Source organism: Danio rerio, chromosome 20, assembly GCF_049306965.1.
Source record: "Danio rerio strain Tuebingen ecotype United States chromosome 20, GRCz12tu, whole genome shotgun sequence".
Lineage (NCBI taxonomy): Eukaryota > Metazoa > Chordata > Actinopteri > Cypriniformes > Danionidae > Danio > Danio rerio.
This window is the reverse complement of record NC_133195.1, coordinates 21659009-21686697: the sequence shown is the minus strand read 5'-3', so window position 1 is coordinate 21686697 and position 27689 is coordinate 21659009. Positions and strand designations below refer to the sequence as shown.

Here is a 27689-nt window from a genome sequence, read left to right as displayed (position 1 = left end):
ATGTAATATATGGATATATCCAACCATTATATATTAGTTCCAAATTTACACTGCATTTTGTTCCCTACAATACATGTAAGCTACCTTTATGTCAAAAAGGACATCAAATTGACATCTAATATTGGCCTCAAAAAACACGTTTACTGTATCTATTACAGGACTGTCTATAAAATGCAGCGTACATTTGTAATTGAAGTCTTCAGGTGAATAAACTTTCTTAATACTTTTTTGTGTCAATACTTTAGTGGTCAAAAGAGCATTAATGTGTAGATGTCAAATATACGTCAAGGGTTTGATTGAAGAAGATTTTTATTTTCTAAAGCTATGTAAAGACACATTTAATTGGGTGAACGGAGAGCTATATGAATCTGCCATTATATGTCTTTGAAAATTATGAAAGTTATGTTAAGATAAGGGGTTATAAAAGAGCATGGGAGAGGACTTGAGAATACCATGCAGAACCATCTGTGTAAATACTGCCAGAAAAGCATGAGATATGTACAACATATGTTGAAACTGTCATGTATATTTGAAAAAACACATACTATATGGGAAATAAGGGTCTAGTCAAAGAGCTTAGAATGACCAAGGTGCAACACTCAATAAAACGTTCCATTGCAACAGCAGCGACAAGCAACAGCCCCGCAAGAAGCTGCTTTGTGTTTATTTATTGATTTAATAAAGCTGAGATGGAACCTGAAAGATGACAATAGAACACTTACTATCAAAATCATCAACACTTTTAATAGTTTTTGAACAGACTTATAATATGCTGTTGTTCTATTGGAATTTTCATTCCAAAATGAGGAAAAAGTGTAACTGTCAATATGGTGAATAAAGCCCCGCCTACTAGTACAGGAGCCAATCATCCATTACTATATGGTGAAAAAAGGCCGTTTTCTAGTACAGGTGCAAATCATCGATTGCTATAGACTGACAATGCTCTGGGGGAGGGGCTCGGACCAGACGTGAGTTTCTGCAGATTTTAGCTGTATCTCATTTCAGAGGCTGCATCCTCCAAAGAATGCCGACATTAAAGGTGAGTCCTTCGAAATCCACACAGGCAGAACCGAGCGTATTCAAATGAGACGATCTCGCCTACAGAGGCCAGATCTTGTCACCAGGCAACTGTAACAGCTGCTGTTAATAAGTGCTGATAAAATTTGTAACGACTTTTTTTTAAAGTGATTGTAAGTGATCTGAAGGCAAAACAAGGTTAATAAAAGCTGGATATGTTTTCCTTTGACCCATATATGTACACATAAACATGTAAACTGTCTATAAAATCACTCTTTCGCAAGACATGTCACACTCTTTTCGTTTTTTTTTTTACGTTTCACACATCCACATAAATCAACTTAAATCATACATTTAAACCTGAGTTTTCTTTTAAAAACGTCCTGCCATTATCAGCAAGCAAACCTGGGAAACGAAGGTCACATTTGGAGGCTGCGTTTGAAGGAGCCCAAAATTTTTTTAAAATGATACAGCCCAGTCGCGCCACGATGACACAGCGCACTTCGAATGCATCATTCACAGGATGCAGCTTCTGACACAGCTTTTGAGTGATTTAGACATTTAGAAATTAATCTAAAGAGACAGCGGTTTAATTTTATTGGTGGGTTTGCTCCAGACTGTCTCTGCATTATCGGAATATCCAATAAAGTCTATTCTTCTGATAATCATAACCTCCAGACTGAGTGTGATTAATTAACTCAACGGCCAGAAACTACAACATAAGTTGCATATTTAATGTTTTTTTTTTTTACATGTTTTTTACATCAAGGTACATGCTGAGATGCTAGAATTTCGGCAGGTATCATATTTACTCATTGTAGACAACACATCTGCACTTCTGATTTCTTTTAACATGAGAACAAGAGAGCTTTACATCAATAAGTGAAGTTTCACAAACTAATTTCGAGAAGAGCACGTGATATGATTGACTGCAGCACGCCACTCATCTACACTCATTAGCTACCCAATCAGATTGATCCAAATTCACTATAAGTAGCCTAGTTAGAACTACTCCCTTATCTTCATTTTTCCGAAGAAACCCCCCATCCACCCTTTCTCCTCCTTTCCTCCTTTACCAGGGGAGCTCTCGAGAACCACCTGATCTCGTACTCCCCTCACATGCTCTATGGACCAGGCGGGAGCTCGGGACAGCATGCCAAACCTGCTAACTTGCAAACAAGTTGTCAGACAATATCTAAGTGTGAACTCTTGAAATGGGATTTTTCTGCAAATTAAAAGTTTGGGTAACACTTTATAATAACTACACACTATAAATCATTTATTAATCATTAGCAAATAGTGAACTCATTATTTGTTAAGCATTAACTCTACATTAATAAACGTTACCAAGCAGTTTATAACTGCAGCTACAAATGCTCTATTCTTGACTTATAAGCACCTATATAATGTGTTTAATAATTGTATTTTCATACTTAGTTAATGATAAATTTTTCATTACTAAATAAAGTATCGAATTATTTACAAACCGTTTGTATTTAAGAGTAGTTGAAGGTTTTTAGGATCATTCAGAATGAGTTAGTAAATGATTAATAAACTATTGAAATCAACATTTATAATTCTTATTATTCAGGCATATACTAATAGTTAACTAATATGTTAATAAATGCTTTATTAACTCAACTTCATGCAGTTTTGTGACCTAATCTAGTGTGGACTATTCATGCTTTATAAATCCCTTATAAATGACAAATAAAGGCTCAGAATCAAATGAACGATAATCTGTGCAATCTTTCTAAAAAGTAAAATTACTGTAAAGTTTAAACATTGCCAAATAACTAGAGTGTCAAAATATGACATCCAACTGGATAAAACAACAACAATATAATAATTAAACAATAAAATAAGATTCAATGTTTAAACTTTATAGTGATTTTTTTTAGATAAGCTTGCAAAGATTTATTTTTCATTTGAAGTACAGTTTCATTTGTGTTTCTTTAATGAATAGGGATGAATAATGTCATTCTTCCTGTTTAGAATTTAACTGAGCCTTTATTTGTCATTTATAAGGGATTTAAAAAGCATGAATAGTCTTCACTTTAGATTAGGTCACAAAACTGCATAATGTTGAGTTAATAAAGCATTTATTAACATATATAATAACCATTACTATATGCCTGAATAATAAGACATATAAACTTTGATTTCAATAGTTTACTAATCATTTACAAACTCATTCTGAATGATCCTAAAAACCCTCAACTACTCTTAAATACAAACGGTTTGTAAATAATGTGATACTTAATTTAGTAATGAAAAATAAATCATTAACTAAGTATGAAAATACAATTATTAAACACATTATATAGGTGCTTATAAGTCAGAAATAGAGCATTTGTAGCTGCAGTTTTAAACTGCTTACTAACGCTTATTAATGTAGAGTTAACGCTTAACAGATAATAAGTTCATTATTTGCTAATGCTTAATAAATGATTTATAGTGTGTAATTATTATAAAGTGTTACCAAAGTTTGCATTACTTTACTAGTTATTTGATGAATACTATATGTAATTTCTTCATTACTGTTAATGTAATACCTCAAAACTAGAACTAAATATAATATTTTTAGCATTAAAAAAAATGTTGACACATTTGTCAGATAACCGAAAGCGATTTGTACATCAGCATGAAAAGAAAACAAATCATTGTTTGTTATCGCTTTGAACTAAATGGCAAGCCAGTTTCGTTCCGTCTGTCCAGCAGATGCTCACTGAAGCAAAATATGAAAGATTTTCATAAACTGCTATCAAGGGAGAACATCTGCGGGGGTCACGTCTGCCACATCAGCAAATGTATTTCCACCTAAGAGTCTGTTAAATTATGACTCATGATTACAACCGGCGATTTGTCACAGAAAGCAGCAAATGTTTGTACACTGAACAAAATGTTTCACCATCACAGCACATCAAAGTCCCATTGACTCTGAATCCATTCTCATAGAAGTGCAGTTTGGTGCCAAATGAATGTACAGAAAATCCCAATGATGCATAATGAATTGCCAAATTTGATATAAATACATTAAGTTAACCTAATGAGCACTCACGGAGCAGGAATAGAAGGTTCTTATAAAACCAATCATCAGGTTTTTGTCATTTTAGCCATGACATTTACCTCCCTCTTGCCCCGCAAGAGCTCATTGTCCTTGAAGTAATAGAGGTTGCAAGTGTCTGATGGTATAGCTTCAAATAAATTGAGATACATGGGCAGGCATAAGCTCTTTAGTGATGTGGAAAACAATTGTTTGGGTACAGGAAGGCATGAGTTATGATGGCCCTGTCACCATTTGAATTACGCTATCTTACTGTTTGCCTGAATAAATGAAAATGTTCAAATAAATGTGCATTAATGTTAGAAAAAATAGCTGACTGACTCCATTTAATTCTAGCCTATTATTATTGTTCAGTACAGTACACGTGTTTTGTTTTTCATGTATTGACATTTACAGTGCAAAACTAAAGGAGGAAAAATATTACAGCAAAATGAACAAAAATAAGAAAATGGTTCATTTTTGAATGTATCTTGTGTTTCATGGGTGTTTTTCTATTATTTATGATTTTGTTTTGCATTTTGGGGTCTTGATTTCTACTCTGAAAACATTTTCTGCATATGTTTTTTTCACTGTATGTTTAATGAATGTTTAAAAGTTTAACAAACTGACTTTTATTGACATTTATAGTAGTTTGAAATGATAAATTGTTTTAATTGGTTGTGATTGGAAACTGAGTTGTTTCAATAAATAATTTCTTAACATTGAATTGTTTATAAGATGAATAAAACCAAAGACTACAGAATGGGCTCTATGCACAGCTAGAGTTTTAAAGCCAACAATAAACTTCCGGTGAAAGCTTAATGTGAGCACTTTCAATTTCATAAGGTTGTTTTTACAGCATTTATGTTGTAATGTAACTACAATACATTCAGTTAAATAGACTTCAGCATTCAATTAGTTGTTCAAGCGTAAAACGAGATGAAAGTCGTAACCACGAGCGCAGTCAGTAGCAACAGGCTAGCGCAGAAATTAAACAGTCATATTTGTAAAGAAATCAGATCTGAAACGTGACAATTTTGTAATGGAAAGAGCTCTTAGGCTGCATGACAGAAAATTAAAAGTCTGTGTGCATATAGCCCAAACACAAGACATGTCACTCGTATAGTTTTAAATAGGGAAAAGTGTAGAGGTCAATATTGCAAATAAAACCCCCCCTTTAGTACAGAAGCTAATCATTGATTGCTATATGGCAAGTAAAGCCCACCTTATCTAGAACACAAGCCAATTATTGATCACTATATGGTGAATAAAGCCTGCGTTCTAGTACAGGAACCAATCGTTGATCACTATATCATGAATAAGCCCGCCTTATCTAGAACACGAGCCAATTATTGATTGCTAGATGGTGAATAAAGCCCACCTTCTAGTACAGGACGGGATCGGACCAGATGTGAATTTCTGCAGATTTTGTGTGATTCGAATGTTTAGAAATTAAACTTATGAGACCGTTGTTGCTTAATTTTATTGGTGATTCCAAATATGAAATTTAATTATAAGCTTGGCAAGCAGTTTTGGAGAATTTGATGCGTCCTCATTTAAACAGAATGCCCGAGCATACTGAGAGGCGTTTTAAAGATGGCCTCTGAGTGAAATGAAACTGAAAATGAAAACAACCTTTTTAGCGTTTTGAAAAAGCTCAGTTTTCGGCACTCGAAAACTCCAGTGTAGTGTGGATGGATGGCATAACCGTAGCAAAACTTTTGTGTTTAAAAACTAAAATGTATTAGTGTAAACGGGGCCTTATAGGGACTTTAATAAAAACCCAGCTTCAGCGGGCATCTTGATGTCAAAATATCACCAAATTGACATCAAGCTTGACCTCAACTATGGCAAAAAATGCTGATTGATTTGATGTCAAAACCTTGGTCTTTTGACTGCCAAAATAATAACACAAAAACTTATTAAATAAAAGAAAGCTTTCATTCATATGAAAGTTCAATTCAAAATTTACACTGGATTTGGTATTCTGCATGTAAACTACTTTGATGTCAAAATGACATCAAATTGACATTAACCATTGGAATCCAAAAACACATAAAAGCCTAATTACAGGACAGTCCTGTAAACACTTTTGACAGCAATGTTAGACTTTTACATCAGGGTAGTCAGTTGACACCAAATTTATTTGCATTTTTAATGTGTTTTTGGATTTAGTTTTGACATCAAGTTGCCTGTTGAACAACACCTCTGTAAACATGGCCTTTTTATTATTACTAATTGCCATTTTAGAATCTAAATGGCAACCCTGTTTTTTACATTTAGAAGAAATAAGTAGTTTGCATGACAAAACAAATTATGCTACTGTGTAAATACTATTTTATAAATTGTAAAAGCAGACAAGTTTGCATAATAAAATTTGAAAGTTAAATAAAAATTAAATATTAGTTAATAGGCAAATATTTTTACACTTGACTATCTGAATGTGCATCGCAAATATCAATAGATATCCTGATGTATGCATTGCTTATTACATTAGCATCTAACGAAGAGTAATTTACGTTTATTGCAAAATAAAACCTTCAGTCACATAAAACCCATTTACACCTAATGTAAAGTAAGATCATGCATCACATATAATGTCTGTCGTTACCTCTGTCACGTCTCAAGCACTCCAGCACAAGTCAAATGCACTCACATCTGTTACGTAACAGACAGAAGAAGAGCGCAGGTCACTCTGGGTAAAACACTAAGCATACAGTTAAAAAGGAAAAGGCCACGTGAGACACAGACAGATTCTTTCAGAGTAATTCACAGAAAACAGACATAGCAACACTTCAGCTGTTTTTCAGACATGGGACTGCTCCAGAATCTCCTTCAAAGAGACCTTCAAGATGCAAGTTCAACCACCATCTGTGTGAAAGCAGAATAAATGTGTGTGTTTTAAGTCTGCGGAATTTAAATGGAGAATTCCATGCGGCTTTGATCCTGCTAGCTAAAAACACACATTTAGTCTCCGAAAAAACCCTTTTTCCCATTAAAAGTTAAATAATGCAAGTCATCTCAACCTCTGTCTAAATTGCAAGTGTGCATATTGATTCCTCCAACTGCTAAATTTAGGTTTTGAATGAATCTCATTACTGCATCAGAGGTCTATTTGCTGAATGCAATGAAGAGAGCACAACACAAAGCCATTTGTCTTCACAACCTAAACATGGCATCTCTCACAAGCCATCTCTATCTGTCACTATGTTATCTGGAGCTCTATATGGACCTCCAGGCATGCATGGATTCTGGTGCTTCATGGAAGATTTGGTGAAATGTTGTGCTGTCTGATCCTCTTTGGATAGACAATGCACTCACAGATGGAGCTGCGGGGTGTTCTATCAACACAAAGCCATCGAGGGAGCAAATCTTGGCCTCAGGGGAGCACAGCACTTTCCCAGCGGAGCGAGGTGTCACCACAACACCCCACACTACCCTTCAACAGTCATCAGGTGCTTTGAGGACAAGATGAAGAACTCAAGCTCCCTACAATTCCTACATTTGTACAAGAAACAACAATCAGTTCAACACTGCAGCTGGAATGGCTCTGCAGTATAGCACTGAAGCGGGTAAAGAAGAACTGTCACTGCGCATACAGTGTCTCAGACATGAGAATTTCACTGAAAAACCTGACTGAAAATCTTTGCATTATAAAAAAAGAGAATTTAATGATAAAAAAAAATCCTTAAAATCATGAAAATAATGGCAGCCAATTATGTTATATAACTTTAACTTATTTCAATAAGGTTTCAACAACATTTTTTTAGTCTTATAAAGTTTATCAATGTTTTAGCCTGTTTGATTGATGAACACTGAGATGACTAAAAAAAGTTAAGTAGACTCAACTAAAAGATTTTATGCAGCAAGTATTTTTTTACAGTGTGGATGACACTTGGCGATAAAGGTACAGTACAGTCATCGAAGTGTGGAAAAGAATGGAAGAATAGTGGACCGACCAAGCATTTTTAAAATAAAGGTTTTGTTATATATAAAGATCATAAAATGTTTTCATTGTCTTATCACAAGAACACTATAAAAATGAAAATACAAAAAGACACGACAACAAATGTTTTATCTTACTTTAACTTATTTTAATAAGTTAAGCAGGTTTCAACTATTTTGTTAAGTTATACACAGTTTATCTTACTGGGCTCTATTTAATGTGCATTAAACCAATCAGAGTCTCTCATTCGCTTTAAGAGTTAGTTGTGTCACGCCATGGAGCATTTGCTTTTTACATGGCGGACTTTGTAAGTGAAAAAACTGAACGCTTCACCAGCGAAAAAACAGTTGAACAGACCATCTGCAGCTTGAGGATTAAGAATGAGCCTCCTCCATTCGGCCTCTTTACTTTTTTTCTTAATTTTACTTTCACTCTTTACTTTACTCCTTTACTTTTGTAGATAAGGGAAGGGTATTGTATGCACTCCACTGAAAACATCCATTAGCCAAGTAAAAATAAATATAAATATGTACAGTTGATGTCAGAATTATTAGCCCCTGTTTGATTTTTATTTCTTTTTTATATATTTCACGAATTATGTTTAATGGAGCAAGGAAATTTTCACAGTATGTCTGATAATCTTTTTTTCCTCTGAAGAAAGTCTGAAGAAATTGGTTTTATTTCGGCTAAAATAAAATAAAAAAATTTTCATTTTTTAAAAATTATTTTAAGGTCAAAATTATTAGCCTCTTTAAGATATATTTTTTCGATAGTCTACAGAACAAACCATCCTTATACAATAACTTGCCTAATTACCCTAAATTGAGTAAAAAATAAACAAGGGTGCTATTAATACAGGGGGCTAAGAATTGTGCCTTCAACTGTATATAATAAATAATACTGCTAATATTAATAACATTATACAAATGTTTGTGCATTGCTGTACATCACCACCAACCCACCCATAAGTCAACAAAGTGGCACAAATGGATTTGCTATTTAAACAACCTGGCGCAAAACATAAACATTTAGGGTTGCGCTGGTCTGAAAATAGCAAGATATGCTAGATATGCCCTTAGCACAATTATTGCTCATTAGTAGGGCTACACAAAATCTGCACGCACAGAAATCTGCAGATTCTCAGCCCATCGAGTCTATTTATTTAGTTGTGTGTAAATGTGTGTACATTTACATTTATTCAGTTTTTAAATTAATTTCAGTAATATTACTAACTAATATGAAAATGTTCATGATTTATTTACAATACAGTTTGTAAAGTAATAAGTTCTGTCGTTTAGTAGAGATATTATATGAGAGACTTGCTTTGTTTACCAAATAAATAAATCTAACAGGACTTGCATTATAAACATTAAAGTAAAAAAGGTATAATTTTTTATTTAAGACAAAATTTTTAATTATGATTTGCTCAAAATAACTCTGCATAAATCTGCCGATTTTTAAAAACTTCTTAGCAGAAATAGCAAAAAAAAGTCTGCAGATTCTCTCTGGCCCTAATCATTACTGTTATTAAGTTCATTCATTCATTCATTCAACTATTCATTCTCCTTCGGCTTGGTCTATGATTATCAGGGGTCACCACAGCATATTGAACTGCCAACTATTCCCGTATATGCTTCATATTAGAAAACTCACTCAAGCTCTCATTCACTTCACACACACACACACACACACACACACGCGCACACACACACACACACACACACACACACACACTCATAAACTATGACTAATTTAATTAATCAAATTCACCTATAGCACATGTCTGGTGGGGGACTGTGGGGGAAACTAGAGCACCGGAAGAAAACACGGGGAGAACATGCAAACTCCACAAATGCCAACTGGCCCAGCCAGGAATCAAACCAGCAACCTTCTTGCTGTGAGTCGACAGTGCTAACCACTGAGCCACCGTGCTACCCTGTTATTAACTTAAGTTTAATCAGTTTCTAATAAAGTGGATTGATCAAAATACAATTAAAATGTAAAAAAAAAGTTCAAGAATGAAGTTGCTCAAGCTCAGTTAACCAAGTAATTTGCAAATAAATCATGTTTTTGTGTGTTGTGCGTGTGAATGTGATTGCAGTACAAATGACTGGAAAACACTGAGATCAGAAGTCGAGACATTTTAATGAAAAAACTCTGTGCTCTTACTTTGTCATGAATGAAGAATTATGTGTTTAGTTTTACCTTCACTGAATACCTTAATCAACCTGTGGTTTTCAAATAATCAGTTTTTGAAACAGCAACCTAATTTTCCCATGTAGTCTCCCATCCAGGTACTGACCAGGCTCAGCCCTGCTTAGCTTCAGTACAGGCCCGGATTGGCTAATCGGGAGGACCGGGAGAATTCCCGGTGGGCCGGTCCGTTTTTTGGCCGTGAGGGCCGGTGTCCCTAGCTGCTAGCACTCTCAGCAGTCACACTTTTTTCAATTTATTTATTTGGCCATAGCTTTACTCTTTTTATTCATTATTTTGTCGCAGCGCTGCTCTTTTCATTTATTTTCTCGCAGCCCCGTGAGAAAAATGCAGCCGGCAGGTTAACTAACGTTAATGATGATGATGTAATGCAACTATCGACCCCAAACAGCGGCACCTTAGTGAATATAAGAATTCGAATAAAATGAATAATACAGCTGCTCAATGAAAATCAAATGGTTCACTACATTAATAAATCTGACATAACTTGATCAGAAATCTAAAAAGGGGAGAAAAAGATTGAGCCATCAAAAGAAAGTAGTGCTGTGTCTTAAGGGTCGCAAGTCATTAGTTATTTTTTACTCTCATTATAATAGAGCCATTGTGGTCCAGTGGTAAGGACGTAGCCGTTAAATCCGCAGACCTGTGTTCGAATCTAATCTGCAAAGTTTTTCTTTTTTTTCTTTTTTATTGTTAAGGCATTTAATACTGTTAGGGCTGTTAAACATTTGAATTTCTAAAGCACCTGTTTTTTAAAAAAAAAAACGTGAAAGTGCCATTAGAAACTGAATTGGAATCAGTCGTGAACTGAGGTGGGCCGGTCTGGCTTGAAACTCCAGGGCTGAAAATGAGTCCCACTCCGGCCCTGCTTCAGTAAGTAACTAGTCTTAGGCTACAGGGTGATATGGCTAAAAAAAAACACATTGTACAATACAAATCTACCCTAAATTCAAAGACTTTACAGTTGCGGGAATAAATGAAAGTTTGAAACGATTTGTTTTACTAATAAGAGTTCTGTACCAAATACCAAAAAGAGAAAGTTAAAATTCATAAGGCATAGGATGAGAATCATCTGACAGGATACTCTGAGCTTTACTCAAAACGTGCCTATGGTATAACTGAGTCATAGTCATCTGTTTTCTCCCTGTTATTTTTCCTTCTAGGTTCACAATATTCTCCAAACATCTCTTGTTTTTCACAATTAGAGAATTGAACCAACAAAGCAAGGAACAAGATAACAGTGACTGAATGTTTGAACTGTAAAACATGCACATGAGTGATTCATCTATATTAAATCATCTTTGCTGCTCATTCTTACACAAAATATTAGTATTTACAGAAAAGAATCTAAAACAGTACCTCATCACATTAGATAAAGTGATGGTAGCATTATGTTTTAAATGTTATGGGGTGTAAATAAATATTTAATCTAATTTGAATAAAACTAAATAATAAATAGTTTGCATTTTACATCTTCAATTTAAGTCCAAACATGACAATAGACTTAATGGATGACACTTATCACCTGTGCACAAATGCAACCTTCATTTGCCACTGACAGCGATGTTCCTGGCTATGTAAACTCATTGGATTGGTTTGTGTCGTCTCTATCAGTGATCCGTGAACACTTCCTCTTGCTGGGTCCACAGGAGATGGAATTGGACATTGTGGCAGTTTAAGGTCAATTTAATTGGTGACCACAGTCCACCAGGTCTGGCCTGGCAATGCAATTCTCTTGTCACCTCACTACGGGCCAGATGAGGTGTTGGGAGTCTGACCGTTTTAACAGGAAGCCAATTTCAGCTCAAATACTATAAATGTACACTACATGCCCAGACACATTTCTCAACATAATAGTTTTAATAACTCATTTTAATAACTGATTTCTTTTTTCTTTTTCCAAGATGAGAGTAAATAATATTTGACTGGATATTTTTCAAGAGACTTCTACAAGAAAGTTATTGTACAACCATGGTTTGATCTGTAGACAATCAAACAAATATAGTGTAAAAGGACTAATAATTTTCACCTTAAAATGTTTTTTTTTTTTTTAAACTGCTTTTATTCTAGCCGAAATATTAAAAAATATATCATGAGACATACTGTGAAAATGTCTTTGCTCTGTTAAACATCATTTGGGAAGTATTTAAAAAAGAAAAAAAATAAATTCAAAGGGGGCTAATGATTCTGACTTCAACTGTACATATGGGCTTGTTGAGCATTTGATAAAAAAAAATCTAGCAGATTCTACTATACTGGGAAGGTTTACCATAGACATATTATCTTCAGGATTTGGTTTCAGTTAATTCTAAATGTTTTATAGTAGGTTGTTTGACATACAACAGACATGCATCTGCTTCATCAGCATTAAATATGTTCTTGATTTAACATGAGTTCAGTCATTTTGTGGTTTTGCTGAAGTATTTTCAGCTCTCCGTGGCACTAACTAGCTCATTTCAGATGTCTGTTGTCAAGGTACAAAAACCAAGATGAATTTAAATTATTCCCCAGTTCTAAATCTCTGAAAAAGAAGCTGCTCTGGATCATAAACTAGGGCAGATTTCAGGCTGCATGATCATAATTTCTACCATATCCCTCTGGTTAAATTGAATCAAATGTGTGTATTCTGCAATGCATGTGGATGATTTCCAACAGTTTAATTGGTTGTGCTCTGACTGTGTGCTTAAGTAAAATGCAGATTGCCGCGAAGGTCATTTAGTGTTATAATCTCTAGTGAGTTCTTGCATTTAATGCAGTCATTGAGAATGAATATTGCACTATTCTGCTATGTTTCCTCTGACAGGTGTATCTATTTTGCAAAAGGATGTTAGTTTCTAAGGAGCAACTTCCAGCAGTGGAAGTGTTCATATTTCAGACACTGTCTCTGAGCACAGAAGCAGCAGCAGCTGTCCTATCAAAGCAAGCACAAAATCCCAGATGACTCAATCAGGAAAAAAAAAAAAAAGGATCCAAACAATACACCAGGAAAGTATCTTCCTGACATGCTTCGCACCATCATGCCATGCTCACTAATGCACAAAAAAATCAAAAAAGATACAGGTAAAAGTGTTTTAGTAAAAATATTGTCATGATTTTAGAAGATTTAATTGGATAGTATAGCACAATTTTTTTTATTTAACACCAATTTACTAATGTGACTTTTTCCTTTAGAACATTAAAGGAGTTTTTTTTTTTTTTTTTTGGTGAATCTGTGGTCTCAGGCAGTTCACAAAATGTAAATTGGAGGTTACAGGCACTTTGAGAGTACAATAAATATTTACAGGTAAAACTAAATAATTACCTGTAGTTCATGACAACACACTTATGAAGTAAAGCAATCGGTCAGCAAAAACACTCAGGTAATAATAATTTAAATGTTTTAGTTTCTTGAATAGGGTGACACAGTGGCACAGTAGGTAGTGCTGTCACGTAACAGCAAGAAGGTCCTTGGTTCGAGCCTCGGCTGGGTCAGTTGGTGTTTCTGTGTGGAGTTTGCATGTTCACCCAGTGTTCGCATGGGTTTCCTCCGATGGCCATTGACTTCACCAAGGCCCAGAGTTTCGGCTATAATGTTCAATAGCGTTTTACTAATGAAAAAAAAAATTACATAAATATTGGAAGTACTGAGTATACTATTTACTTTAAATTGCTCTAAAAGTAGAAAATGTCTCTACAGCAGTGCCAAAGTCACATATTCAATTCCTATAGGAAATACATCACGTTAATTTAAATAATCATAATATGAATAATAATAAAAAGAAAAAGAATAACTAAAATGTTAGATGTTTTGGATAATAGCATTTGTAAAAACTGCTTTAATATTAACAGAGATTTCTTACAATAAAATGCACAATTAACCGAATCCATGCAGGCTTTAGTTAAAAGCAATTAACTACTTTGTTTAAATTTACTTTTAATTGAGCTTCTCTTTTTAAGGCAATGATATTACGACACAGAACTACATGTTTGTTGGATAAATGTTGATATCACCTAATAATCTTTTATTTTCAGCTATTTTCTTTTCCATAAATAGCATACCACTTGCCAGGAATGTGCAGGGAATTCTGATTATCCTCTGAATTAAATTATAATAAAAAAAATCAGCTGAAAATGTCATTGAGCAATGATTGAATGAAACTCGATGATACGTTTAAACTCTCCTCGAACATCTTAAACCACACATTTGAGCTCATCAAAGCACTTATTTGGTCATCATGTTAAAATCATTCAGAATAACAGTTTACCTCTCTGAATTTAACAGTCATAATCCTCATGTAACCTGCATGACATAATTTTGCACAAAGCCTTCGAACACATCCTCCCATACAAACCAACAAAGATTCAGACAATATCATTTGAAGACGCTCACGTGTACTCATTCAACAGAATACACAACACCTACATTACACAGAACAAATAAACTTACTTGCTCCCACAAGAAACATTTCACTGCCGAAGAGCAACAGTCCGACAGAGTTCACAAGGACAAGAACGCGAGCCATTTCTTCACTTCAAACGTCAAACAATCCAAAGAAATGTCGTTTTCGTCTTTTGCTTCTTTAGTGGGATTTTTTAAAGCGACATTATTATATTCATCCAGCGAAATCACATTAAGAAAAGTATAATACAAATCTCACGATGGACATCATGTTCGCAAAGCCTGTTAAAACACGTGCCGGAACGTCCATGTCAGCAGCAGGTTTAACACTGACTTTTCCTCGACTTCCAAAAGGCTTCCGTTTCACTTCAGATTCATGATCGGTTATTTTAGGTTCTCCTCCGATAGTGCGGGTTGTGAAGGAGCATCAGGTTCAATCTCAGAGTCGGACGTGCTCAGATCCTGACGCTCAGTGCATGTCAGTGGCGATCTTGCGCGCGCGCGCGGCGATCAGCACCACGGCCAGTGCCAGCGCTTCTGATGCGCGCGAACGCCAGCAGAAATATTTATTTATAAATGTGCGCGCAAGCCGATATCGTAGTGTTCCTACAGTCCTCAATGCCAAGACTTAGCGAGTTCTGTTCGTTCGTTATAAAGCCAAGCACTGACATCGATGGATAGCCTAGGTTCTTTTTGTTTTATGGCTTTAGAAACATTTTGATTTGGGGTAAGTTTTGGACAAAAAAGGCTTATTTTAATTAAGCGTAGTACGACGCTTCAGCTGTTGCAATAAAATGAGAAACTTCGTTTTACAGCTTTTTGTTCTAGTAAAATTAATTAAATGTATACAGTATACATTACATTTATACACTAAAAATAATGCCAATTTAAATGCACGCAGAATAAATACAAAATTCCTTCTGATCCTATACTTAGTAATGTTTCTAACATTTTATACTCAAAATATGTAAAGAACTTGAAAATGCAAATGTAAAGGCCTCTGCTTTGACCTTAATTAAGTTTTTTTTTTTTTTACTTTACAGTAAGTTTGAAGGTTAAAACTTAAATATGTTAATCACAGAGCAGCTGTCTGACATAATTCAACTTTAGAGACCTTACTGGGAAGGTTTTTAAAGGTCAATTTAGCACAGTGGCTCAAATATTTATTTTGATGTACTTAACCCACTTACAATTCTAGAAGAGTCCTACATATTAGTGACACAATGCATAAGACTATGTTAAAATCATAAAACTGGCTTGTGTTGAAAATAATTTTAATTTTGTCTAATTTTCTGAATACTCTTTAAAGTGCAGTGATAGTCACTCACAATCCCTGCACTTGACAGACTCAAACATTAGGATTTTTTAATAGTACAGGCAAATCCACATGATTTGAAATATGAAAGATTAAATAAAAAAATTACAATAAAGTTGAGACATGAATAAATATTTATTGTACTTCATTGATTAAAGGGACATAATCTATTTTTCGAATGGGTGTGGAAAGTTGTGAACAGAAGGTAAAAGAGTGGACGTGATGGTGCCAAGCTGGAGAGACAGAGATAGAAGTGAACAAGATCCCATCATCTTGTCAGTGGTCCTGACTCTGACTAAACATAAAGGTAACACATGAGGAAATAAAAGGAAAAGATTTGTATATTTGAAAGGCTTGTGTTAAAGGACCTAAAAGAAGATCTAAAAGAAATAGATCCATAGAAATGACTCCTTTAAGACCTTTTAACTACACAATTCTGTTGGGAACAAAAATGGTTTATCTACACTTTCAAAAATAAATGTAAGTTACTACAAATGTCACTATATGTATAGTACAAAACATGTATATAAAAGTACAATCAGGAATAATATGTGCACTTTAGGCACTGACTTGTAGATACAAAAGTGTACCTTTAAAAAAGCTTCCAAAGACAGCACATTCTTTTTTCCTAAGTGTGTATGTCATAATTTTTTTTTAAAAATCTTTAGTTTTAAGTGTGAATGTAGTATTTTTTTATTTGCTAAACATGCTATTGTGTGATAAAATATTTAAAGGGCACCTAGGTTACCCCTTTTTCAAACAAAAAAGTCCTGAGTGTCTTTTACAAGACATTATTGTTTGCTAACCATAATCTCCACAGTCCTTAATATATTGGCTTCTTAACAGATCTTCCAGCCTCATCTCACAAGGAAACGTACCTGAAACTAAAATTTTAAAAAGGAGGCGTGGCACCCAACACCGCCCCTAAACCCAACTGTCATTGGGAGATAAGCAAATCATACTTAATTGTATGAATGAGATTGTATGAATTTATACGAATTAGCCACTAAACGCTCACTTTATCATTGACTAGTCATAATGTTTTATTTTATTGTGTCATAAACAGCTCCATCCTGTATTTATTTATCTTTACAAACGCTGTCAGTAATAAAGATACTTCAAGAGTTCACACTTAGCAGATGATTGATTATAAAGATCCTTGAGCCCGGGGCTCCCTCCCATTTGCAAGATAAGAGGGGTGTTTGAGCTCAGGTAGATCTCGAGAACTCCCCTGCTGTAGTAGCTAATGAACAGATAGTGATGGCTCCTAAGAGATAACTACTTACTAGGTGCATGTCTATGGTGCCAATTTGGATTAGTCAATTAACTTAAGTTGCATGTTTTTGGACGGTGGGACGAAACCGGGGAACCCAGGAAAAACCCATGTGAGCACGGGGAGAACATTTAAACTCCGCACAGAAACTTCAGCTGGCTTAGTAAGGACTAGAACCAGTGATGTTCTTGCTGCGAGGCAACAGTGCTAACCACTGGGCCACCGTGCCACCCATCTAGGAAAGGAGGAGGAGTAGGGGTGGAAGGGGGGATTCTTCAAAACGAAGTTGGCTGTGATATGGAACTTAGGGTACTTATAGTGGCTTAGAAATCGTCTGATTGGTAAATTAAAAATTGGATAATGCAGGATCAGCAATCAATCAACCAAGCAATCATAAGCATGTGATTCTCTGGAAATTAGTTTATAAATAAACTTTACAAAAAAGCTACACTTTTCAAAAGCTACAATTTTGTACTTACTTCAAGGTATTAATATGTACTTTACATTTAAAGTACCAAGGTGGACACTTAACATAAAGCTGTACCACACGTGTGACAAATTTTGTACATTATGTGTACCATTGAGACCCTGGAAAACCCCAAAACCAGTCATAATAAGCTTTCCATTTAAGTATATTATTGGATAGGTCTAAGACAAGACAATATTTGACCAAGATGCAAAAATGTGAAAATCTGGAATCTGAGGATTCAAAAAATTGTATAATTACAAAATATGCTTTAACATTGTCCAAATTAAGTTTAGCAATGCATATGACTAATCAAAAATAACCTTTTGATATATTTAGAATTGAACATCTCCAAAATGTCTTCACTACTTACGAATTCAAAAGGTTTTTTTTTTTAAATAGATAATTTTTACACTGGTTTTGTGGCCCAGGGTTACTTTTTGTGCAAATTGATCACAAGGGGGTGCTATTCAATAGGCTACAATTACACCTGATCAGAGTTGAATGCACAGACTACATAATAAAGCTTATTTTTCAAGACTCGCTCTGAGATTATTCTAAGTATATTTCATAATGTTCTGCTTTGCATTTAAAGACTGCAGGTCCTTAAATAGGCTGAAGTTGTGTAATGTCTTTTAGACACCCGTGGAGCAGAAAAAAGCACTGTAATCAGGCCATGCAAGTAATTTGTCTCTTTTCAAAAGCACAGAAGGGAATAAATTTCGAACACTGTGTAGTTCTTATTATTTTTTTTCCAACACACATATTCTGCAGGTTCTTAGAAATATGCTTTACTTGTACCAGAAAACTGTACAGAAGGATTTCAATGACTGGGGGTGGGGAATGGGAGTTATTATGGTAATAACAGAGGTAAAGATATATCAGAGACAGAGAAGCATATAAAAGTGTAACTAAGTATTGCTCATTAATACTAAGTAACTCAGTATTGCATTGTAACTTGTAACTTTTTTTATCAGTTTTTCTTCATATCTGTGAAAAAAAAACAATAACACTCGGATGAGCACATTCCATCTGGCATTGCTTCAAAATAAATTAATTAGTAAATGCAGAATAGGATGACATGCTGCATTTGAAAAATACTGGCTTGGATAGGATGTTCCTTCAACATAAATTCATCAGCCCTTCTCTTTCCAATATGCATATTACTTACACAAATGAGACTTTAGATATCAAAAAATGAATCATTTAAAGAGAGGGGGGAATAGAAGTAAATTAACCATTAAATATTTCCAAAAAGATATTGAAAATGAGAAAAATATTTTATTTTTATGAACTGTTTTTTTTATGTTTGCAGGATTGAGAACTGAATATAGAACAGCTGTAGAAATACTATGGCGAAAAAAAAAAATCAATGGAATAGTAAATGAAATATCTGAGGAAGTAAATTCCCACCAAAACAAAGTGTATTTTTGGTTTGTTTAATAAAAATAAAAGAATGAGCACGTACGACTATTGATTTTTCCTGCAACAGGCTCTCTAGGGCTTTCTAATTGTTTCTGGGAGAGGAAGAGAGAAGGCGATGGTCAATTCCATCATCAGCAAGGACAGTACTCTAGGTCAAAGAAACATTAATTTGTATGCCAACAATGCCAGCTTCTGTAGATTGATATTAATCATCCACATACTTAATTATGCGCTCTAGGGATCTGCATTGTTGCTCAGTATATTTAAAACTCCCTCAATTGAATTAAATTCAATTCATCTTTATTTCTATACAATGTAGATTGTGTCAAAGCAGCTTAACATCGAAGTTCTAGTCAATTGAACCTGTGTTAGTCCAGTTTTCAGAATTGAAGTTCAGTTTAGTTCAGTTCAGTGTGGTTTCATTTTCACTGCTGAAAGTCCAAAATAATATATTTAAAAAGGTGGCAACACCAATTAGGATTAGGATAAACTTTATTTGTCCCTGGAAATTTGTCTTAGACAAAAAGGTGCTAGACCATTGCTCTGCAGCCAATAAAATAAATAAAACAAACAAAACAATTAAGAACAAACAATAAAGAAAATACATTGTTTACAAAATCAGACAATATATAAAAATTAAACGTATAAAAGCACAAAACACAGTCAGGTTTTAATGTGCTACAGGTGCATAGTTCTTTGTAGAGTTTAACAGTTTTATCGAGGCAGGAACAAATAAAATCTTTAACCAGTTGGTTTCACACATCTGCATTCTAAGTCTTTTTCCTAACGTTAACAGCTGATATTCACAGAAAAGAGGAATTTGGACAATATACACCCAATTTATATATACGCCTTGAATCAGTCTTTTTAATTTAATAAATTGGTGTTGCCGCCTTTTTGAATACATAATTTAGCACTTTTTGCTGTTTGGCGCAGTTACCATTTAAAGTGATGTGTATGCTTTTGGGCAATTTTTCACTGCTGAAAGTCCAACTACTGAAGAGGCTGGCTGCGCAGCTCCACAAGTCCCAAATTGAAATACATATCAGAAGCTTTTGTAAGAACTTGGCTAAAATTCCTTTGTTAGAAATAATTCAGGAAACTAGTCAAACTACAAAAGTGAGGGGGATGTGACACCATACATGAGCAGCATATATGTCTGCATATTTGTAAGTTTTAAAATTCAATCTAAAGTGCTATTCATATTCACACTTCATGCCACTTTTTCTATTTAAATAAGGGGAAAAAAAACTGTCAACAAATGAACGATCTAAATTAAAATCATAAATGCGCACTATTTACACAAAATAAGGTGTATATACACAAATAAAATTATTTACTTAATTTGGACTCTTCTATATTATTAGAGCTACAGATATACAAAGAGCAAACCATATAGTTAGAACATTACAAAACTCACTTCACAGATCTCTGACAACAACCAGTAATGGCTAACAATATTACAACTGTAACAAACTTACTTCAATTATAAGAAATTATCTTTATTAGTGCATATGAAAACTCACTTACCAAATTTTTTTAATATTATGAAATGAAGAGAATGATATAGGACTGGTTTTACACCATCAATTTGAGCCTGAGGGATCTGGAAATGTAGGCAAAGGCAACTTTACATTCACAGGGAGTAAAACAGTGTGTGTTTTTACATGGGTACCAATAATCCGATTTTAATGCGATTAAGACAATACTCTAATTAGGAGGCTACCATGTAAACAGCAATTTTTGATTAATTTAATCTGATTAAGGTCATAATCAAACTAAACAGAAATCACATGTGGAATATGCCGATTTTAGTCGCATTATTAAAGTGCAGTACAGGATTGTAAAAATTGAAATCAAACTATCACCGTTGTGTAGGATTTTTACCACATTTTTGTGACAGGATAATTATGCATTTTTCTTATTTATTAAAACAATAATACAAAAATATACACATTTTGAAGTAGTGACTTTTCTTTGTGTTGTTGTATATGCCTCTGTTTGTTGTGGGTCTCTTCTCTCCGCTGTCTTTCCGACAAATTTAATTTGAGCGCACATGTGCAGTGAATCAGGTGTTGACATGTGGAAGCTTGCCGGCGTGTTGGTGAAGTCCATTTAAACCGGGCTAGAACATCATTCGGAGAGTCTCCTCTCTCCTGGTTTGTTTTGTTCATTTGTGAAAAAAAAAAAAAACTAGTGTTGCATTTGCTCAGTAATGTTGATGAATTGGAACATTGAGTGTTGACTATTATTAAGATCAATACAGAGACACGTGATGAGGAGGATGCCTTGTTTTATTAAGTTTTCTCATGTTTTGCGGTTAGATGGGAGGTAAGTGAATGTTGTTTAATTTGTATTATTTCATGTGCAGGTAAGAGGGGTTAAAACTTAGTTGTTGAGTTTTTTGTTTGTTATTTTGGCTTTACGTCCGCAAGATTTTTATATCTCCTTTAAAGTTAAATGTCAAATTAAATTGACTATACGTTATTTCTTGGTCGATCGTCTTTGTTGTTGTGTTTTTTTTGAACGGGAGATGAGACTCCGGGCTCCTCATAAATTTAGATGTGTCCTATTTATTTTTATTTTATTTTATTATTACGGGTCTGGCTTTCTTTGAAGAGCCGTGCAAAGTTAGATAATGTAACAATGAATAGTCTATACACACTTAGGCATGGGACAGTAACCATTTCCAAAGTTTACCACGGTTTAGAAAAGTCAAGGTTTTAAGACCACCAAAAATTTCTGTAATTCATTGCTAAGGTATTTGTAAGATTTTTATTTACATTTTTTTCTTTCGTTTTTAGGACAACAGTATCTCCAGCAGAGACGATGTCCAAGATGCCGTTTTAAATCGTAAGGAAATCTGTGTTTTTAAAACTAATGAAGACAGCAGAAATCAATGACTCATTTGAATTATTCAGCCTGACATGTTTACTGTTCCAAAATATATTAAATGTTTCTCAAAATAAAATATATTGTGTTCAAAGGGGAAAAAGTTTTATTTTTTTTTACCCAGACATTTAAAAAGAACATATTGTAGAGCAGTAATCACAATACTGTGATACCGTGATATTTTTATCTAAGGTTATCATACCATCAGAATCTTATACTGGCCCATGCCTAATAACACACAGCTGTTTGACACTATTCTCTGCACCTACAAAGTCCAATTCCAATAAAACAACACTCTTCCAGCAGTTCATACTTGCATCCAATATCTCGTTTTTCACGGGGGGGCATGCATGAAATGTTCCTGAATGAAAGTAAAAGTGCCAAACTGCAGTTAAAGTCTGAAAATTTAAAATAAAACGCCGGAAATTACATGAAACTCAGAAGCAAAATGTAGATAGTGTGGTGACACGATGACATTAATCAAATTATGTGAAAGAAACATGCAACTCATGTAAACACCTTAATCATATTATTGTCTTATTCAGATTAAGGCAAATTATTTGATTACTGATGTCCATGTACAGTTAAAGTCAGAATTATTAGCCTCCCTGAATTATTAGTCCCCCTGTTTATTTTTAACCCAACTTCTGTTAAACAAAAAGAAGATTTTTTCAACACGTTTCAAATTGTTTCAATAACTCATCTCTAATAACTGATTTATTTTATCATTGCAATGATGACAGTAAATAATATTTGACTAGATATTTTTCAAGACATTTCTATACAGCTTAAAGTGACATTTAAAGGCTTAACTAGGTTCACTAGGCAGGTTAGGGTAATTAGCCAAGTTATTGTAAATGATAGTTTGTTCTGTAGACGATTGAAAAAATATATCGCTTAAAGGGGTTAAAAATTGTCCTTATAATGGTGTTTTAAAAATTTAAAACTGCTTTTATTCTAGCTGAAATAAAACAAGTAAAACTTTCTCCAGAAGAAAAAATATTATCAGACATACAGTGAAAAATTCCTTGCTCTGTTGAACATCATTTGAGAAATATTTAAAAAGGGGACGAATAATTCACACTTCAACTGTAAACACTGATTCATGAACTGAACACCTAACTATTTATGGGCAGCCAGTGAAGACCAGAGACTGGTAGAATTGTTACAACCCAATGTTAGCTTGTGCAGAAAATGAAGCTGAAATGACTGGCTTCAGTAGTATTCTTTTGGGAGATAATAATTATGTATTGTGCACTTTAATCTCAGAAATTCTTACATTTACAAAGAGCAACATTACAGACTGCAGGAAAGATAATGCAGCAAAACAGCATAATAGCAGCACTTTGAAATTGTTCAAAGAAATCTTTCAAACTTTAAAATTTTATAAAATTTTATTAGTTCTAAACATTGTTCTGGTTTGGTATATGCTTATCACTGAAGCGAATAAATGTGCAAGATTTGCAATTGATTGAATTGCACACTACTCTTAAAATGAAGACTTCTGTAAGGCAGCATATTAGTCTTCAAATAAAAAGAGGGATGGGTAATTTTAATGAGGTTTCTCGTTAAGAAAAGAATACCCACCTGAATGCATCTTTAAACTGGGACAATGAATCGTTTTATTCTTCTACATTTCCTTACTGTTTTGTATTCATATCACTCTCTGTCCACTGATGGTGAGTATAGGAGGGAGGGATGGAGTGATTGTGAGGAGAATATTTCGGTCTTCCATCTGGGGTGCGTAAATGAAACAAAGCACAGCAAAGTCAACCCAAGGACAGAGGTTACATTAAACACATCCAACAAGAGACCCTTTTGTTTTTTGGTCTTGTCTGACTGCCAAAAGCATATCATTTTGTGTTACGTGAAAAGAATAACAGTAATATACAGTAAGTTAATATTTTGTGACTGGTATGGCATGCAAATTGCAAACTCTATCAGTCCACAGATTTTTGATAGAAACTGTCAGATTTTTTTTTCCTTTTTGCTGTTCTCAATTGTCTCAAGTCTGGACTATGTTAGTAAAATTTGGACAATGTAATTTGGAGACACAACTTATGTCTGAAATACAGAATGTATGGTGTATGGGTTATGGAGTAAAATGTTAACTCAAGTTCACCAACAAGCCACCAGTCTTGAGCTGCACACATTTGATGAAAATAATACGCAAACATATTTCAGGTAGGCTATGAGGGTTACGGTACTCACCCCTCGGTCAAGGTTCAAAATCTCACAACGTGTACTGACAAGTTGATGCTGCTGATGATTGAAGGATAAATTAGATAAATGATACGATTAACATTTGCAAAAGCTCAATAAAAGTGTCAAAAGTCTATTCAACCTGGACAACAGACACCATCGATCATGAGGAAAGTAGCGTTTGAATCTTTCAATGAATCAGTTTACAGAACATGTCTGCGAACCGACTCTTGCGCAAATCCAACAGACTCGTTAAGAATAAAATGTTATATATATTTATAATGGAAACTAGTCTTTATACTGTAAACCTTCTAAGCACAGTGTAAGAGAAATTAACGATGAAGATCTCTATTTCCATCACTTCACTGTTCATGTGAAAAGATGCTTGAATCTTATTAACGAATCGATTGCTTCACAAACAGTGATTCATTGGCGAATCAGAAGTTTAAAAGAAACGCGTTTTTATACAGTTCATGGTTTGTCTGTAATATTATCAGTATAACAGTTTTTAAAAAAAAAGTTACTAAATGTCTGAGGAGAAGAGACATTGAAAAGATGTAGAGATTTATACATTTTATAGATTTTATAGATTTATAGTGTTATACTATATATAGTATATAATAGTGTTTCATTTATAGAGCTTTATAGTGTTTTAGCATCTAATTAAGAGATATTCGTGCTCACAGCCAGGCAGTGGATTTTTTTGTATGTTTAAGATGAAAAGTACAGTGTTTGACTAGGTATCATTTATAATGTCAAATAATGTGTGTTCTCGCACACTATCAGAGGCTACAGATGCTCAAAGAAACCTAAAATCTTAATTGTGCTTGACTACCACCTAGTGGAAATGCCAGAGAGAGACAGAAAAGAGAAGAGCCCATTAAGAGAATCTAATATCAATTCACTCTCTGGCCATCAAAACAAACAAATAAAATAAATTAAAGGTTTTACTGTTTCTAGACTTTTTACTATTATAATTTGAGTCTAAGTTAACTCTGTGCAGAATGCTTACATATTACCTGCATTTTTATTTATATGTTTAAATAGGCCTAATTTATTTTATTTGAATTTTTATAATTTCAATATATTTTTTCATGCAGCCAACTCACGTATATATGTGTAGCTTAATGATTTGTTTTTATCCATTTTTAAAAATGTAAAATGCTTTTCATATCAAAACCATACTGAAGCATTAAGTAAACAATCCAGCATTGAGCAGTGTTGCCAACATAATATTTTATTGTAATTTGAAAATTGTAGTTTTATACAAAAAAGAAGGGGGAAAAAACAGTTTTACAATTGACAAAAACTTTGGCCTCACATGTACATTTCTATGAACTTGAAAATTCAGATAACAGGGTGGTTGTGTTTGCCAGGAGACAATGTAGAGTAAATGGAGCCATAAAGAGGTTTTGCAGCCTGATGGAACATGGCCAATCCGGATGTTAAATCAAGAGGTGCTCATTGCATACTTTTTCAGAGAAAACCTCCTCCTGTAATCTTTATAATGGGTTGAAGTTTTTGCAGATAAGCAATTTGTGATGATGCATTAGGATAATTGGTCTTCTGTATGTATAAATCACACTGTTTAGGTAGCTGGATAAAACCTTGCTGAGAGAGTATGCTGACTCCTTGTCTAACCCTACTATTTGTTTTATTCAAACAAAAACACTCATGCAATCATATGCATTTCATGATGCATCCATCTAACATTGCTGTGAAGAGCTGGATAACAACCTAATTATACAGTACGACAATAAATAACACTCTCATTTCCACTGCCACAGTCAATAAAGCCTAACCAGCCTAACTAATCACCGGTTAATTTATCAGCCAATGTTTAATATCATCATTCCATCAACACAATGTTACTTTCAGACAGCTTTAAAGAAAAGCTGTCATAATCTTTTTTTCCCCTTATTGTGACATATTTAAGAAAAAAGTAGGATTGAATTTTGGATTGGATTTTGTCCATCAGGAGACAGGAACTGATCGGATGGGATTGGTTTGCTATTAGTTGATTTTATGTCATCATATAAGAGAAACTGTAAGTGGTAGAGGAAGTGAATTTGATGAAAGATTAAAACACACACCCACATATATATTGTATGTATGTATGTATGTATATATGTATGTATGTATGTATGTATGTATGTATGTATGTATGTATGTATGTATGTATGTATGTATGTATGTATGTATGTATGTATGTATGTATGTATGTATGTATGTATGTATGCATGTATGTATGTATGTATGTATGTATGTATGTATGTTTGTATGCAGGTTAGGTAGGTAGGTGAAAATATTCATGGAAATATTCCCACATAGCAAAATTTCTCTGGCCCAGGCCCAGATCTGGCCAACACAATCAGCTTTTGCTTGACCCACATGCTGCAGTGAATTACGGTACATGATTGGACCAAGTCTGGCTTCCAGACAAGAGCCAAACATGGCCCATATCTTCCTGTTCCTGTCTAAATTTGATAAACATATGAAGGATTTCACTTTATGGACGCACTTTTATCTCGAAGTGACCTGATTGGTAGAATTTTTTCTTTACTTAAAAATTATTTAAATGTGTTTTAAATGTGGGTCAAGATAGGCCAAACTTATGTGGCCCACACATCAATTTTTAACATCTGCCACATTAAAGACAATGCCACCTCTGCCAAACCAGGGCCATGTTCGGCCCACATAATGTATGACAGTGCCAGACAAATGCAATATGATGAAATAGTCCCACCCTCTAATTTAAAAAGCCATTCACTAATTGGTACAGTCATCGCACCACCACAACTGTGTTCTAAAACGTGTGCCTAAAGGGACATTTCACCCAAAAATAAAAAGTTTTGTCATCATTTACTCACCATATACAATTGATAGCTTTCAGTCGCATGACCTGTGCAGAGACTTGGCGGGCAAAAAAACAACAGACCTTAATGGTAGATACACTGGTATCTCCATAAAAATGCAGCAGAAACCGATTAATAACTCATATATACCAAACAAACAGAATAGCAATATGATCACAAACTGAATAGATGTTGGGCACTTGCGATCCATATTCTGCACCTAGCTGTGTTTCAAAGTATGAAAGTCTCTGTCAGAACTCCAATTCAATGATGTTTACATCTGTCTTTCGGATATTTCTTAGCAAATTAATGACTGGTGACGGTTACAGCAAGTTAATGTCTGCTTTTGTATTTAGTGTCAGTTGCTTTTGCTTAGATTGATATTTGTTTGCAGGGAAAATCTATTCATTCATTTATACTTAAATTTCAATTTATACTGCAATTGCACTTAGAATAGAAGCTGAATAAAAAGCATACAAATCTACTGCCCTGGTTATACCGTAGATTGTTAAGAGTCAATGATGCTACCATCCGGTACAAATCCATAAATTTCTACTTTCGGGCTGTTGTTTCTTTGAGGGAATTCTGTAGAAGCACAGCACAGGCATATCTCCTCCTCGTTTAGTAATGCTGTGTGTTATTACACAACAATTGTTTGGC

General features: G+C 34.2%; 1 protein-coding gene across 3 annotated transcripts in view; it reads right to left on the bottom strand.

Moving 5' to 3' along the window:
- fndc4a (fibronectin type III domain containing 4a) overlaps positions 1-24357 on the bottom strand; it is a 70149-nt gene extending 45792 nt beyond the window's left edge. The window contains exons 1-3 of one of the 3 annotated variants that reach the window (XM_073934074.1): positions 24317-24357; positions 24184-24234; positions 23560-23707 (exon numbers count right to left, since the gene is read on the bottom strand). In XM_073934074.1, the coding sequence (XP_073790175.1) occupies positions 23560-23569 (10 nt within the window). In that variant the 5' untranslated portion in view covers positions 23570-23707; positions 24184-24234; positions 24317-24357. Of the gene's footprint in view, positions 1-14649; positions 15146-23559; positions 23708-24183; positions 24235-24316 lie in introns of those variants that run through there. The other 2 variants (XM_073934075.1, XM_021468612.2) reach the window with 2 other exon arrangements.
- Between the last annotated feature and the right edge of the window lie 3332 nt (positions 24358-27689).